Source organism: Pipistrellus hanaki (assembly GCF_964339955.1).
Source record: "Pipistrellus hanaki genome assembly, chromosome: 1".
NCBI lineage: Eukaryota > Metazoa > Chordata > Mammalia > Chiroptera > Vespertilionidae > Pipistrellus > Pipistrellus hanaki.
Genome location: NC_140503.1, coordinates 31,793,438 through 31,810,679, shown reverse-complemented (window position 1 = coordinate 31,810,679; position 17,242 = coordinate 31,793,438). Strand labels below are relative to the sequence as shown.

The 17,242-nt window shown below is 39.5% G+C and overlaps 1 protein-coding gene across 2 annotated transcripts in view; it reads right to left on the bottom strand.

Moving 5' to 3' along the window:
- Nucleotides 1-14,724, bottom strand: part of LOC311622252 (protein SIX6OS1) — a gene marked incomplete at both ends in the record, with an annotated part of 42,737 nt that extends 28,013 nt beyond the window's left edge. Inside the window, 6 exons of one of the 2 annotated variants that reach the window (XM_084883184.1) lie at nt 86-128; nt 219-406; nt 4,883-4,972; nt 12,993-13,119; nt 14,506-14,562; nt 14,661-14,724. In XM_084883184.1, the coding sequence (XP_084739310.1) occupies nt 86-128; nt 219-406; nt 4,883-4,972; nt 12,993-13,119; nt 14,506-14,562; nt 14,661-14,709 (554 nt within the window). The remainder of the gene's footprint in view (nt 1-85; nt 129-218; nt 407-4,882; nt 4,973-12,992; nt 13,120-14,505; nt 14,563-14,660) is intronic. The other variant, XM_084883183.1, reaches the window with a different exon arrangement.
- Nucleotides 14,725-17,242: the final 2,518 nt, after the last annotated feature.

Here is a 17,242-nt window from a genome sequence, read left to right as displayed (position 1 = left end):
CAATAACAATTAAAATACAGAAATAATACTTATCTAATAAAAATTCTAAGTAGAAATATTATATTAATATAAGTATTGTGGATACATATGCAATGTCCATTTAGTAAGTGATGGGAAGGGAGCAGGCACTGAAAAACAAAGTTGTATTTTAGATTGAGTTATTACTTTAATTATGAAGATGCCACTATTAAAACAATATATAATAAAAATATTAATACCTAGAAATTCCATAAAAATAGTTTCATTCATTTTTAGTTGTTCAGTACATGCCAACACTCTGTTTTTAATTTCTTCATGTTCTCTTTTCTTCTCATAATATTCATGTGAAAGGGGTGCTTCTGAGTATTTTAGTTGGTATTGCTTCAAAACATCTTTATATTGACATACATAACCATGGTACATTTTTCTGTTAAAATTTTTTAAAATGATGTCATTATTACAGAGTATATTTTACAACTGTCTATCATTTGTTAAAGTCTACTAAATTAAGCATAAAAGGCAAGTCAAATATCTACTTATCCCTGCTTCCCTAAATACCATTTGTCTTTCAGATTTTCCTTAACTCCATCACATTTTCCAATTTTTCTTCACTACCTGAGTTATTCACTTCTTAATACACTTCTACTTAATTTTCATTCTCACCATTCTGATGAAACTACCTTCCCAAGGTCACCGATGAGTTAATTTGTCAAACTCCATATCTCTTTAGCTCTTTCCAATTGACATTACAGAATCTGGTTCTTTTTTTAAATATATTTTTATTAGCTCTTTTAGAGAGAGAGGAAAGGAGAGGGAGGGAGAAATGTTGATGTGAGAGTGAAACATCAATGGGCTGCTTTCTGCATTCCTCCCCCACCCCACCAGAGATTGAGCCTAAAACCCAGGGATGTGCCCTGACAAGGAACCACACTGTCAACCTTTTGGTGCATGAGATGACATCCAACCAACCGAGCTACACTGGGCAGTGTACAACCTGGTTCTTTTGATCACTTCTTGAATTTCTATTCCTCCTGAGTTACGAGTCTCTATTCTCCCCAGTTCAGCTACTTCTGTAACTACAACTTTTAAATCTTCTTCAACTATCTAAGCCAAAATTATTACATAGTCATGTTCTATGTGTTAGAACATGGTTTCACATGTTCTGGTTTCATAATCATTTTGGTATACTTCAAAACTATTTTAGAACCCTAATCAGTTTGGCTCAGTGGATAGAGTGTTGGCCTGTGGACTCAAGGGTCCCAGGTTTGAAACCAGTCAAGGGCATGTACCTTGGTTGTGAGCACATCCCCAGTAAAGGGTGTGCAGGAGGCAGCTGATCCATGTTTCTCACTCATCAATGTTTCTAACTCTCTATCCCTCTCCCTTCCTCTCTGTAAAAAATCAATAAAAATATATTTTAAAAAACTATTCTAGAAAGAAAATGTCAGCACTGATTGGAACTCCATTCCAACACAGGTAGAGGTAGGTAGTCATCTATTTAGGTACAAGTCTTGAGTGAGACAGTTAATTCTTGCAAGATGACATTCACTCTTCCTTCTTATTTGACATTTGCTTGCTCTACAGTAGGGGGTCAGTGACTATGACCTATGGGGCAAATCTAATCTGCCACCTGATTTTGTATGGCCTATTAGCTAAAAATGTTTTGGGTTTTTTTTTTAAACATTTTTAAATGACTGGAAAAATAAAAAGTATAATAATATACATTTCATGACACATTAAAGTTATATGAACTTCAACCCTAGCCTGTTTGGCTCAGTGGATAGAGCATCGACCCATGGACTGAAGGGTCCCACAAGGGCAGGTACCTCAGTTGCAGGCTCAATCCCCATCCTGATTGGGGCTCATGTAGGAGGCAACCAATCGATGTGTCTCTCTCACATCAATGTTTCTCTCTGTGTGTCTCTCCCCATCCCTTTCACTCTCTCTAAATATTAATGAAAAAATATCCATTAACAAAACAAAAAAAGTAAAAAATAGTTATATAAAATTCAAACTGTTAATTTCCATCAACCAAGTTTTACTGAAATAGTCATTTATTTCTATAATGTCTCAAGTTGCTCTTGTACCCAACAGCAGAGTTCAGTAGTTACAACATAGACTGTGTAGCCCACAAAGCCTAAAATATTTATCCTCTTTCTACCCAATTCTTATAAAATACTTAGCTTCAAGAATTAATACTCATAGAAAATATTCTAAAAATATATAATCTTCATGTTGCTCAAAATTTAGTAAATTTTATAAATTAAGCCATACTATATGGGGAAATTATTTAAAAACCAATGCAGGAAATTCTTGCATGGTGAATAAAATTCGTGCACAGGGGTGAGGGGTATCTATCAGTCTGGCCTGCACCCTCTCCAATCTGGTACCCCTCAAAGGATGTCCTACTGCTAGTTTACAGGGACTGAGCCTAAACTGGCAGTCAGACATCCCTCTCACAATTTTGGACTGCTGCTCCTAACTGCTCACCTCTCTGCCTGCCTGATTGACCCTAACCACTCTACATGCTGGCCTGCTCGCCCCCAACTGCCTCCCCCCCACCCCCCGCCAGCCTGATCACCAACTGTCCCCCCTGCTGGCATACTCACCCCCAACTGCCCTCCCTGCTGGCCTGCTCACCCCCACCTCCTCTCCCCACTGGCCTGCTTGCCCCCAACTGCTCCCCTGCTGGCCTGCTAATTCCAAACTGCCCGCCCCCCTGCTGCCCTGCTCACCCCCACCAGACCCCCACTGATGGCCTGCTTGCCCCTAACTAGCCCCCCTGCTGGTCTGCTCACCCCCAACTGTCCTCCCTGCTGGCCGTGTCACTCCCAATGCCCCCACCCCACTAGCTGATCACCCTCAACTGCCATCCCATCCTGGCCTGATCACCCACAACTGCCCTCCCCTCTTCATCTCTAACCACCTCTACATTGGCCCCGTCACCATGGCTTTGTCCAAAAGAATATCCAGAAGGTCTCCCAGTCTAATTAGCATACTACCCTTTTATTAGTATAGATAGAGACCTGGTTCATGGGTGGGCGGTGGCTGGTTTGCCCTGAAGGGTGTCCCAGATCAGGGTGGGGGGTTCCTTGGGGCATGGAGCAGCCTGGGCAAGGGGGTTATGGTGGTTTGCAGGCCGACCATGCCCCCATGAGGTGAGGGTTCCTTCTGGGGTGCCTGGCCAGCCTGGGTGAGGGGCTGATGGCTGTTTTCAGGCTGGCCATGCCCCCCAGCAACCAAGGCTCCCAGCCCCTCCTCCTCCCCCCCCCCCCCCCGCCCCTTCTTAAGCAGAGGCCAGGGCAGTCTGGAAGTTTGGCTTCCTCCTTTGCTGGGGGAAACCAAGCCTCCTACTCACTCCAGCTCTGTGGCTGCAGCCATCTTTGTTGGGTTAATTTGCATACTCGCTCCTGATTGGCTGGTGGGCATAGTGGAGAAATGGTCAATTTGCATGTTTCTGTTTTATTAGTGTAGATACTATAATGGTTATCTGTAAGATAACTGTAAAAACATAAACTGCTTGTATAGTAAGAAAAAAAGTAGAGCTAATAACCTTGTACTAGCAGATCTGAATCTTGAGAATGTTTTAATTTCTTAATATTACTAAATTCTGTTCCCTTTAAGCAGATAAAGCAGTTGAGCCCAAACAAGCTCCTATTCTTCTAAATGCATATTTGCTAATTAAGTTGTAATTTAGGGAAATGGTCCAGGGAGGAGGGAAATTACCTGTAAGGAAACTGAGTCTGAGACACCAGTTTCTGATTAGATTAGCATACCACATCTATCCTGTTCATATTACATATTCCTGCCCACTTTTCTAACATACTCTGTATAGGAACTCTGACAGAGCCCAGCATAGCTAAGTCATGATTCAAGAAGAGTCATTACTATCTTATCAGCATCTCATTATTAAGCCACCATAACCTTGAACTGTATCTGTGAGCAGCTGTGCTTTATCTCAATTTACTTTGTGCATTCCTGCTTTTACTATAATGTTAATGTTATTTGGTTTTATGTGTTATTTGGTATGATTTAATAGATTATTTTTAGGTCCAGAAGCACTAAAAAATGTTTCCATATAAATTGATGGTAACTGCTTCTTCACTTGACACCATTTCAGCTTATGACGGATTTCAGAAGAATGCTCTATTTTTGGGTTGCGGGTAAAACTTGTATTCCAAATTTTTCATAAGCTAAATCTACAGTTAACTATTCTCACAGATGTTTGCTTGTAACAATTCAGTCATAACTGAAGCACTGTTAATTGAAGCACTCTGCTATAGTAATTGCTATTGATAGTTTCTGTTTAAGGACATATGTAAATAAATCCAGGGTTTGATAGAGCTATATAACAAATAGGTAGGCCTTTAGTAGCACCACAAAAGTCAAAAACAAGGCTTTACTTGGCCAGAGGGAAGGAGTGAGGACTAGGTGAAGGTGGGCAAAGATGGGGAAAATGGAGACATCTAGAATAGTATAAACAATGAAAATAAAGTTAAATAAAACAAAACAAAAATCTACCCCCCACTGTACAAAATTTCTACATTCTTACAAAGCATACCCTATTAATACTTACAGGAATGATAAGCTTAAACATAAGTACTCGCTCTAGCTGGTATAGGTCAGTGGTTAGAACATCAGCCTGCTTACCAAAGGATCTCAGTTTCTATTCCTAATCATGGGCACATACTTGGGTGCAGTTTTGACCCCTACCACAGTCAGGGCATGTGTGGGAGGCAACCAATCAATGTGTCTCTCTCACATCAATGTTGTTGTTTTTTTTTCCCTCTCTCTTTTTGGACCTTCCCCTTTCCTTGTCCCTCCCTTCCACCCACTCTAAAAATCAATGGACAAAATACCCTCAGACAAGGTTTAACAAAATAAAAGCATTTATATATTGTACTTGTCTTTTTCAAGTGTTTCTTGATAAATAGCGAATCGGTCCTTCATATAGTCTTCGTATTTATGAAAAACATCACATGTTGGCTTCCAGCTAAGAAAAAAAACATAATCAGCATCTCAGAATGATAAATGAATTGTTAGAGATAATGAAAATGAATGCAACCATTTAAAAATAAACAAGTTTTTCCCTTCCTAGAGAAAACAAGCTTACATCAAGAAAAATAGTCCCATCTCCCATCATCACTACCATTCTTCATGCAATTATACATATGCTCAAATATTATTATCTGTTAAGCTAAATAATAAAAGTGTAACATGCAAATTGACCAAATGACTGAACAGCAGAACGACTGTCTGGATGACCTTCTGGATGACCATGCTATGACACACACTGGTGCCAGGCTAGTCAACGCGGGTATAATGCGATTAGTGGGGGGGTAAGGGGCCCGCCATCACCCCACAATCACCCCACAGAGGGACGCCCTGGCTACCTGGCCAGCAGTGTCTGCAGGGCTCCCGAACTGCAAGAGAGCACAGGCCAGGCTGAGGGACCCTCCCCAAGTTCACAAATTTCATGCACTGGGCCTCTAGTTTTTACATAAAACCCATTTTGGAATGACTAGGGAAGCAGCAATTGTAACGTGAATGGACTGTGTATATACTCCTATGGCATTTCTGGAATATCTTATGCAACACTGCAACATCTGGCTTTCTTTCTCATCATACTTCTAAGGTCTTGGCTAAGAAATTATTTTGAAGTTAGCATTCAAAGAGCTAGGATAAGGGCTAAAGAGAGGGTTTTTCTTCTTTGAAACTTAAAAAGTCAGGTTGTTACACCCTCCTGAACTAGGCCAAAATGAATTATAAATGAATTATAAAATCAGATGGCAATATCAAAATAAATATTCATCTTATACATTTTCATTACATGACTCAAAAAGTGTTACCAATGTGAAAAATCTAAAATTAGCATATATCATGGCAGCCTCCATTCTAAGTATTGTTCAAGTATTTTCTCTAGCTCTTCTTTCTAATCTTTTTAATTTTTTCAGATTCAAAAAGTATAAATGCCCACTAGAAAGCACAGAAAATCAATCCATATACTTTCAACACTGAAAAATAACTACTATTATTGTTTTAATAAATTGTTTTCTTTTGCCTTTTGTATCATTTAGGGTGTTTTTCTTTTTAATCTGTAGGTAGTCATATTTATCCATTTCCTATATGATTTCTACTTTTGGTGACATATTTGGAAAAGTTTTCTCTCAAAGATCATGTTGTCATCTATATTTTCTTCTAGAACTATTATGAATTCATCTTTAACATTTACATTTCTAAACCAGCATGCTGACATGATAAACTAGAGGTGGTCATGGTATTAAACTCAACAGATGCTATTAACTGTCCTCAGAACCCAGCAGAGATGAAATTGTACTATAAAGTACAATACATCTTGAATACAGGTTCTCTGGCAAAAAAAAAAAAAAAAAAAAAAATCCGTTCTTTCCCAGCACCCATTGCAGTTAGTTGATGGAGTTAGCATTCAGAGAGCTAGGATACCACTGGTAATGGAAACTACTGGTAAAAATCATTACAATAAAACCTAAATCAAAAATATATTTAGAAGTTCAACAAGATATATTTTTTATAGATCAAATAGCCAAAAAATTTAAATTACTAATTCCTGTGTTAGCAAGGGCTTGAGGAAATAGAAACTCTCATACATTGTTGGTGGAAGTATAAAATTAGTATAAATTTTTTGGAGAGCAGTTTGACATTATCTATCAAACGTTTAAATATGCATGCATATTCTTTGATTTAGCAATTTCACTTGTAGAAGTTCATCCTATAGCAATAGGTCTATAAATGTGAAAGGATACTTGGACATGTTGCTTATAATATGAAAAAACTGAAAACAATATAAATGTCTATTAATAGAAGAATGGTTAAATACACACATCAATACTAAAAATACTGTGGAGCTCATAAAAAGTGAAGCCTATAATAATCATTACATATACAATACCATTTACATTACATATTGTTAAATTCAAAAAACAAGTTGAAGAATAAATATGGTATACACCCATCTTTGTAAAAAGAAAAGGTATGTAGATAGATGTGCATTAAGTATCCTATAAAACAGAACGACCATTCACTATGACATGCACTAACCACCAGGGGGCAGATGGTCAACACAGGAGCTGCCCCCTGGTGGTCAGTGAGCTCCCCCAGGGGGAGCAACCCTCAGCCAGAAGCCCAGATCACGGCTAGCAAGCACAGCGGTGGTGGCAGGAACCTCTGCCACTTCCACAGCAGCACTAAGGATGTCTAACTGATGGCTTAGGCAAGGAGCAGGCTTAAGCTGTCAGTGAGACATCCCCCAAAGGCTCCTGGGATTGCGAGAGGGCACAGGCCAGGCTGAGGGACCCTCCCCCCAAGTGCACGAATTTCATGCACTAGGCCTCTAGTATGTAACAATATTTAAAACTTATTAAAAAGATCTGAAAGGGCCAGTGTGGCTCAGTAGTTTGATCATTGAACCATGAACCAAGAAATCACTGTTTGATTCCCGGTCAGGGCCATGACCAGTTTTCAGGCTCAATGTCAAGAATTACTAGGATTTTTTTTTTAAAGTAATGAGGTATAAACCAAAAGAGCTTATTAAAATTTTGAAAAAAGTATTTTAAAACAGATATGAATTTAAAATATAGTACTTAATACAAAGACAAAATGAACTATAAAAAACTTAACAATTTCTTTTTTTCATATATATATTTTCTTAATTTAATAAATCTTTATTGTTCAGATTATTACTGTTGTTCTTAATTTAATAAATCTTTATTGTTCAGATTATTACCCCCCATAGCTCCCCTCTACCTGGTTCCTACCACACCTTCTGCCCTTACCTTCCCCGCACTGTCCTCATCCATAGGTGTGATTTTTGTCCAGCCTTTTCCCTCACCCCTCACACCCCTTTACCCCCCGAGAATTTTCAGTCATTTCTATGCCCCTGATTCTATTATATTCACCAGTTTATTTTGTTCATCAGATATTTTTATTCACTTGATTTTTAGATTCACTTGTTGATAGACATGTATTTGTTGTTCATAATTTTAATCTTTACCTTTTTCTTCTTCTTCCTCTTCTTAAAGAATACCCTTCATCATTTCATATAATACTGGTTTGATGGTGATGTACTCCTTTAGCTTTTTCTTATCTGTGAAGCTCTTTATCTGCCCTTCAATTCTGAATAACTTTGCTGGGTAGAGTAATCTTGGTTGTAGGTTCTTGCTATTCAGCACTTTGAATATTTCTTGCCACTTCCATCTGGCCTGCATAGTTTCTGTTGAGAAACCAGCTGACAGTCATATGGGTGCTCCCTTGTAGGTAACTGTTTTTCTCTTGCTGCTTTTAATATTCTCTCTTTGTCTTTTGCTCTTGGCATTTTAATTATGATGTGTCTTGGTGTAGTCCTCTTTGGATTCCTTTTATTTGGGGTTCTGTGCACTTCCTGGACTTGTAAGTCTATTTCTTTCACCAGGTAGGGGAAGTTTTCAGTCATTATTTCTACAAATAAGTTTTCAGTATCTTGCTCTCTCTCTTTTGGCACCTCCATAAATCAGGTGTTGGTACACTTGAGGTTGTCCCAGAGGCTCCTTACACTATCTTCAAATTTTTGGATTCTTTTTTCTTTTCCAGTTGAATGTTTTTTACTTCTTTGTATTTCAAATCTTTGACTTGATTCTTGTGGTCCTCTAATCTGCTGTTAGGTCTTTGTATAATATTTTTTATTTCAGTCAGTGTATGTTTAATTTCTAGTTGGTCCTTTTTCATATCCTTGAGAGTCTAAATTTATAGGCCTTTTCTAGGAAATTCTTGAAAAATCTTATTAGCATGGTTTTGAACTCTATATTCAGTTGTTTTGCTTTCCTCCATTTCTTTCATTCGTGATGTTTGTCTATGCATTTCTGCTGCTTCCCTGTATTGGTAGAGTAGTTTTGTGTGGTAGGTGTCCTATATGGCCCAGTGGCTCAGCCTTCCCAGTTACCTGAGGTGGACACTTTTGGTGCACCTTTTTGTGGACAGTCTGCACAGCCTTGTTGTAGTTAAGTCTTGATTGCTGTTGGTATCACTGGGAGGAATTGACCTCCAGGCCAGTTGGCTGTGAGGATCAGCTGTGTCTACGCTGGGGGAACTTCTGTGCTGGAGACACCCTTATGGAGAAGACTCACAAGCGCCTCTGTACTCAGCTTGGATAAGGCAAAATCTCAGGATGGAGCAGGCAGCCTTGGCTTCCCGTTAACCCTGCTCTTTGAGGCTCCTGGGTCTCAGTGTCCCTCAGTAATCGCTGCAAGCACCTCTGAGAGAAAGCTGCCCTCGAGTTTCGCCTACAGCCAGACAGTCCAGTTTCTCCCTGAATGAGTCTTATTTCCCAGAAACTTGCCTGGAACTGGAGTTCAGAGCAGTTGAGAGCTGCAGTCTCCCTCCTGCTTTAGAAAGCCAACCACACATTTAGCCACCCGTACACTCAGCAGTCAATCATCTATGCGCACACACACCTCTGGACCTATGCTTTCTGCAGCTTCACTAAGTCTCAGTGTGCTTTCTCTTTTCCTGACAGTCCAAATTCACCCCAAAATGAGTTTGGGTTCCCATTCTCACCCAGGACTGGAGTTCAGCACAGTCAAGAGTTTCCATCTCCCTCCTGCTTTAGAAAACCAGCAGTGCACTCAGCCTCCCGTGCAGTCAGCTGCCCGTCCTCTCTGCACACATGCATCTCCATACCTCAGTCTTTTGAAGCTCCTCTGAATTTCAATGTGCTTTCCTCTTTCCTTCTAGTTGTATAATTTCCACTTAGCCAGCTTTCTTCTGGTTCTAGATTGTGTCCGTTTTGTCTTTTAGTTGTAGTTTTGATATTGTTGTGCTAGGCAGCAGTTTAGGTGTTTACCTATGCATCCATCTTGGTTTCTCTCCCTTTTCATATATATATTTTAAAATCTTTATTGTTGAGAGTATTAGAGATATCTCCACTTTTCCCCCTCCACCAAGTTCCCACCATGCCCCAGGCCTTCTCCACCCCATTGCCTGTGTCCATAGGAAATGCATATTCTATAGTAATAAAAGCATAATATGCTAATTATACCAGCCACATGACCGTCCAGACAAAGCCAGGGCTGCAAGGGCCAAGGCAAGCCACCGTGACTTACACAAATTTAGTGCATCAGGCCTCTAGTATGCATATAAGATATTTGGTTAATCTCTTCCCATCCCCCAATTATCCTTCCCTCTGAGTTTCCTAAGTCTGATCCATGTTTCCATGCCTCTAATTCTATTTTGTTCATCATTTTATTCTGTTCAATAGATTTCTTGTTCATTAACTTTTTAAATTCAGTTGTTGATAGATATGTATTTATTGCCATTTCAATGTTCATGTTTTTTATCCCTTCTTGTTCCTCTTCTTAAAGAATACCCTTTAACATTCCATGGTTTAGTGGTGGTGAACTCCTTTAGCTTTTTCTTGTCTGGAAAGCTCTTTATCTGATCCTCAATTCTAAATTAGAGCTTTGCTGGGTAGAGAAATCTTGGTTGTAGATCCTTGCTATTCATCACTTTGAATATTTCTTGCCACTCCCTTCTGGCCTGCAAAGTTTCTGTTGAAAAATCAGCTGACAGTCGTATGGATGCTTTGTATAGGTAACTAACTGCTTTTCTTTTGCTGCTTTTAAGATTTTCTCTTTGTCTTTAACCGTTGGCATTTTAATTCTGATGTGGCTTGGTGTGGGCCTCTTTGGGCTCCTCTAGTTTGGGACTCTGTGCTTCATAGAATTATGTCTATTTCTTTCCATTGGCTAGGGGAAGTTTTCTGTCACTTCTTAAAATGAGTTTTCAATATCTTTCTCCCTCTCTTCTCCTGTGGCACCCCCAAAATGTGAATGTTGGTACTATCTTCATAATTTGGGGTTCTTTTTTTTTCTGATTAGGTGTTATTTGCTTCCTCGTATTTCAAATAATTGAATTGACTCTTGAAGTCCTCTACTCTACTGTTGAATCCCTGTAAATTATTCCTTATTTCAGTTAGTGTATGCTTAATTTCTGACTGGTCCTTTTTCGTATCTTTGAATTTCTCACTAAGATCCTTGAGGTTTCATTAAGTCCCTTGAAAATCTCATTAAGGTCCTCAAGTAACCGGATAATCATTATTTTGAACTCTGTATCCAGTAGTCTATGCATTTTGGTTGCTTCCCTGTGTTTGTTTCTATGTACTTGGTAGAGCTGTTATGTCTCCTGGAATTGGTAGAATGGCCATGTGAATTAGGTGTCCTATGAGGCCCAGTGGCTAAGCCTCCCTAGTCACCTGAGCTGGGCACTTTATGTGCAGCCCTGTATGGGTTGTGTACAGTCTTGTTGTAGTTGAGCTTTGATTGCTGTTGGCATCCCCAGGAGGAATTGGCATCCCTGGGAGGAATTGACCTCCAGGCCAATTGGCTATGAGGATCAGCAGCGTCTACAATATAAGATCTTCTGTACAAGAGACATGCCATGGAGCAGGATTTGTTTCTATGGGGCTTTGGTGCTCAGTCTGTCCCTTGAGTGTATCACTTGTGAATATGTAGAGTGGTAATCTGGTATGGTCTGAAGCTGTCCACCAGTGCACTGGCTCTGGAGCCTCCCAGGAGGTGCAAAGTCAGCCACTGCCTGGGGCCACCTGGCAGGAGCTACCATGACCTGCAAATGGCTCTATTTGTGTTGGGCAAGAGCCTAGGTGATGGCTGGCTGTGAAGTAAGAGCTAGTGCCAAGTCTTGGACCTTTTATTGATAGGTTTGGAGCATGCTGATGCCAGCTGCTGCTTGTTTAAGAGATTTTAACAAAGTCTGAACACTGACCCAGGGCAGACTGCAAAAACAGCTGCAAACAGCTTGGGTAGGGCTGCAAATTCGTTTGGATGGGGTCTCAGGAATCACCAGAGCAGTGTGAGCCACGCTGATGTAAACTCAGTTACGGCTGCTAGTCTGCAACAGGGGAGGGCCCAGCACAAGAACAATGACTCCTGTGAGAGAAAGCCGCCCCCTAGTTCCTGCCCCAATTCCAGACAATCCAGTTCTTCCCCGTATGTCCTAGATTCCCCCAAAGCCTCCACCTGGTGCTGAAGATCAGGGGAAGCAGGATCATGTATGTTTGTACATGGGTCCTTTAAGAGAACACCTGGGACTTTAATAGCCTCTGTATCATTCAGCCACAATCCCCACTGGTTTTTACAGCCCAAAGTTACAATGACTTCTCTTCCCAGCTCTGGAACCCAGGGCTAGGGGTCTGGTGTGGGGCTGAGCCTCTCTGCTTCTCACAAGAAGCCTTGGAGATAACCATCGTGATTTTTTAAAAATGCCACACCTATGTGTCAAATCAGCATGTTCCATGCCTCCACCCTTCCTACCGGCGTTAATGTGATCTTTTCTTTATTGCTCTAGTTATAGGACTTGAATTCAGCCAGCTTTCAGGTGATTCTGAATGACTTTTATTCTGTATTTTAGTTGTAATTTTGATGTGGTTGTAGGAGGCGATGAGTACTGGCATTTACCCTTGCTATATTGGTTCTCCTCTCACATTTTATTTTTAAGTATTTGTATATAAAATAAAGTCCCATTAACAATTCTTTATTTCAAAATGGTTATATCTTATAATGGATTTAACTACTAGAATGTAGAACCTGATGCCATATCGAAAGAATTCTTAACCTAGTAAATACTTTTATTTTGGAAAGCTGCTAATTTTAGCCTAGATTCTACTAAACAAAAATACGATCTTGAGAATTCAAAGATGTAAATTATTTCAAATTCATTTATGTAATAGTAATTTTATATACTGAACCTAGATTATTCAAAATTCAGTATTTACAAGTAAGACTAGTTGGATCTGAATTAGAGAGATCTTAAAGCACTTTTTTTCTTTTGAATTTCCTGTGATCCCTTCTTACAAGGCAATTTAAGACTTAATTAATCATTGTGCTAATATAAAATACTATTATAAAAGAGTAGTTTCTAAACTCAGAAACCTTGAATAAAAGAATCTAGTGACAATTACTCAAAGTTCTTTTCTTTCAAATACTCACTTACTACAGTTGTTTTTGATATCCTTACTATGTTTGCAGTAATAACCAATTTCCTCATCTGTTGCATTTATAGTTTCCTGTATCTTACAAATTATTGCTTTACTTTGTTTAATATCTTCAAAGCCTTCTGAAAAAAAAGAAAAGAAATATTTTCTTAAGGTAAAAAGCATAAAATTAAAATAAACAAATACAATAGGAAAAAGTAGTTTGGTAATTTACCTAAATGGAAGACAGTCAGAGAATGGAGAGAAAATGAGATGGGACGGGCCCTATACTGAAAAGCAAAGAACCAAAGCCAGGCTTGCTCCTAGACCCATATGCTAAGAATTTGTATTTGGCACTGAAGAGAAAGATAAACATCCTTTTATTGTAAGAGGGTTAGAGTGATATCTAAGATCAATGGCATCTAATGAAGCTATAAGTTCATGTAAATGTTTACTCATATATAATAATAAGTTTTGTTTTTGACAAATGTGAAATTTCTATTCAATTCCATGTCAATTAATTATTAAAAGCACCTTCAGCCAAAACCGGTTTGGCTCAATGGTAGAGAGTCGGTCTGTGGACTGAAAGGTCCCGGGTTCGATTCCGGTCGGGGGCATGTACATTGGTTGCGGGCACATCCCCGGTAGGGGGTGTGCAAGAGGCAGCTGGTCGATGTTTCTCTCTCATCGACGTTTCTAGCTCTCTATCCCTCTCTCCTCCTCTCTGTAAAAAATCAATAAGATATATTTAAATAAATAAATAAATAAACCATTAAAAAAAAAAGGCACCTTCAACTCATTTTTAGTAGTGACTAAAACAGATAAAAGTAAAATACCGTTTCCTAAAAAGATTAAAATAAAATTTTCATAGCCTGTATTCTTTTCTGTTTCAGAAAAGACAACTAAATTCTATCTTTTCAGAACTATTAAGAAATTAATGGTTCTATTTTCTTTTCATAGTTTTTCTGTACAATCTTAATATACTTACATATTTTCCGGCGTATAAAACGACTTTTGAAACGAAAAAAAGTCAACCGAAATTCGGGGGCAAAAGACCAATATTGCACAAAAATTACCTGCAGATCTTGACGGCAAAGTAAGTCTTTTCTTTGAAGTGGGGGGTAGTCTTATACAGCGAATATAGGCACAAACCTAGGTTTTAACTGTAAAATTAGGGGGTCGTCTTACACGCCGGAAAATACAGTATGTAATTTGCTTTGCCCTTTCACTCTTAATATTATTTTCAGAATTATCATCCCTGAAAAATATGGCACCCATCAATCTTGGCCCCTGACTCACTCTGTGTTATTTGAGAAAAATATCATTATTTTTAATTGCACTCAGAGGGTCATTTCAGCTTAAAGCAAAATTCTTCTACACAAATGAAATACTGAATACAGAATAGGACATTATTAGGCAATCAACAGAACTGCACAAAAGTTATAATGCCAACTTAAGTTATCTTGAGCAAGGCAATTGCGTATTACTTTACCTGCCATAAGAAATGTTTATCATGCAAAACTACTTACTATTAATTCGTTGAACCATATCTTCTTTAGTACTTATATCTTGCTCATACTGAAAAACTAAAATAAATAATTCTTTTGTGACTTCACATCATTGTTAAAATAGCAAATCATAATACAAATAATTACATATTTCTTTATTTTTATTTCATACTTACCGAATTCTAGCAAAAGCTTGTCCAAGCTGACAAATAGGCTGTCATTCATCTTGGATACTGTGTAAAAATAAATAAATAAATAAATAAATAAATAAGGATTTTCTGAAGTCGTATGCAAAACAGCACAAATTCAGTAAAATATTTGTTAACATAGCATTATTACAGAAAAATGTGGATGGAGCAAGAATTGGGGAGGGCAGAGAACCATTCAGCTCAGTGCCCGGCAGAGAGATAGTGAGCGCTTTACTCAATACTTATTGAATGCTGTAGTATGACAAACTTTTGGGGGGGCCCTCACACCTTGTCTGAATATTCTGGAGTCCACAGACACTCAGAACTCTCAAAAGGACATGCCCTATAAAATAAATTCCTCTCAATATGTCCTTTCCGAAGGGGTCCTACTAGGAGTAGCAAGACAGCTAAAGAAAGTCCCTTACCGGGGACTCTTCCCCCTCCCCACGCAGGAGTCTGTACTTGTTCTGTACTTGTTTTTCCATAAATCTCCACCTTTGCTATACCGAAAAAAAAAGAAAAACAGAAAGAAAGTCCCTTACCAACCTACAGCAACTGTGCACCTACGAATCTACCAAGAATGCAGAAAGCGGAGGTTCTCCCGGGACTGCCACTTTGGCTTACAAAACACGCCCCACTCCTAACCCAGGTTCCCAGCGGCCCTTCCGCTCTGAGGCAGGAAACTCGTCCGACCTGGTTCCCTTCACCTGAGTCCGCCCCACCCTCCACCCACGCGGAGGCGCCCGTGGCTGCGGCCATACCAAAGCAGAGGCCAGCCACGCGCCTGGAAGCTTCTAGAAGCCCCTAGAACACGACCTCCCGCAGTTCTGTGGAGACAGGGCCCGCCAGCGCGGGGAATAACTGCCACACACAGCTCCCTGTCCCACCCACCTCAATGGCCCCGGGGACCCGAAGGTCCACTCCCTTCCTTTCCCGGGTCCCAGAATCCACTCAGAATCGAACGCCTGGCACGCGAAGGCAGACGCCGGCACGGAACTGCCCGCTTGGCGCCGCAGAAGAGCGAAGGGCGGAAGAGCCAGACCCAAGTCCCGCGAGACTAGGCCAGTCACAGCTTCCTCCTGGCCAATCAGGAGCCAAGCGCTTTACAACCCGGAAGCAGGTGCTTTCTAAGTCGGAGAGCATCCCTAAACGGAGGGCTGGGGGCCGCTCGGAGACTCTCCTGGTTTCTTTAAGAAAGTGGTTTTCTTAACACTACTCACTTCCTCTGATAACCGTTTTAAAAGCTTTTTGAGAACGACAATAACATTGATATCAACTTTAACAGTAAAAAACACTGGCATCAATCATAAAAATTCAATTTTCAATCAGCATTTTTTCAAAAGTTCTTGAAAAGCAAGCATAAGATTTCAAACACGTTTTCCCCTCAGCAAACATTTGGGGAGTGAGTCGTTTGTTTCTATTAAAATGCACATTAACTTTTCTGTATTTTTAAATACATTTTTATAGACTTCAGAGAGGAAGAGAGAGGTAAGATAGAAACATCAATGATGAGATCTACCCATTCTTCAGAGTTCAAGTCCTAACTTCCCCAAACAGTCTATTCTGACTATTATAGATATATCTTTTCTCTGAGATCTGTGACATTTTCTCTGGAGTCTTTGGCACTTACATAGTATTTAAGTATATAAAGATGAAGAAAGTCCTTGCTCTCAACTTCTCCATTTGACTGTGGACACAGATATTGATGATTATGCATACTTTAATAAAGATATGCATATGTGATTGGGATGATAGTTTGGAGATAGTAAATGAATGACCTCAATGTCCTTTGCTTCTAAGTCAGTCAGCAACTCTGTATCAGTCAGGGTCCCACGGGGCAGGAAACAAAAAATCACCCCAGATGATTCAAATGATAAAACTTTAGTGAAGAGTCTACAGAGGTAATGGGCAGAGGACAAAGTATGTAGTGTTTCACTCTAGAAGTAAATGTCTAGAAGCCTAGATTCTAGTAATGAGTTTCTGTACAACACTCCACAAGGCCTCACGGGGGCCAATCCATACTATAAAACCATTCATTCCACAGCAGAGACCAGAAGGGATCCAAAGGACACCAATGTATCCAAAACCCCATCTACCCTATGAAGTCTCATTTGCCCCATCGCCATAAAAAAAGACAGTTTAGAGAGGAAGAGGAAAGCAGATTTAGTATTTATCTGAGAAGACTAAATTATCTAAAAGAAACTTTTAAACTGGCAGTAACTAAGATATAAACTTCTCTCAGAAGTTTAAAGTTGTCCCCCTCATATTCCACTGCTTCTGGTATCCAGCAAGGTAGAAACTCACAAAAAAAAAAAAAAAAAAAAAAAAAAAAAAAAAAAAAAAGGTTAGAGAGAAATATAGGCTCAGAATGTTCAAGAGTTACCCCTCAGACAATAGAATTTCTCTTTCTTAACAAGAACCAATAATGCTATGCATTTAGCTTCCATAGGACTCTGATCTCAGGGATGGACTTGGCCATCAATCTGCATCTAATGCTCTATCCTTCATTTAATAACCTCCCACCATTGACCAATGACCTGGCCAATCAAAGCACTCCATCTCTGGAACCA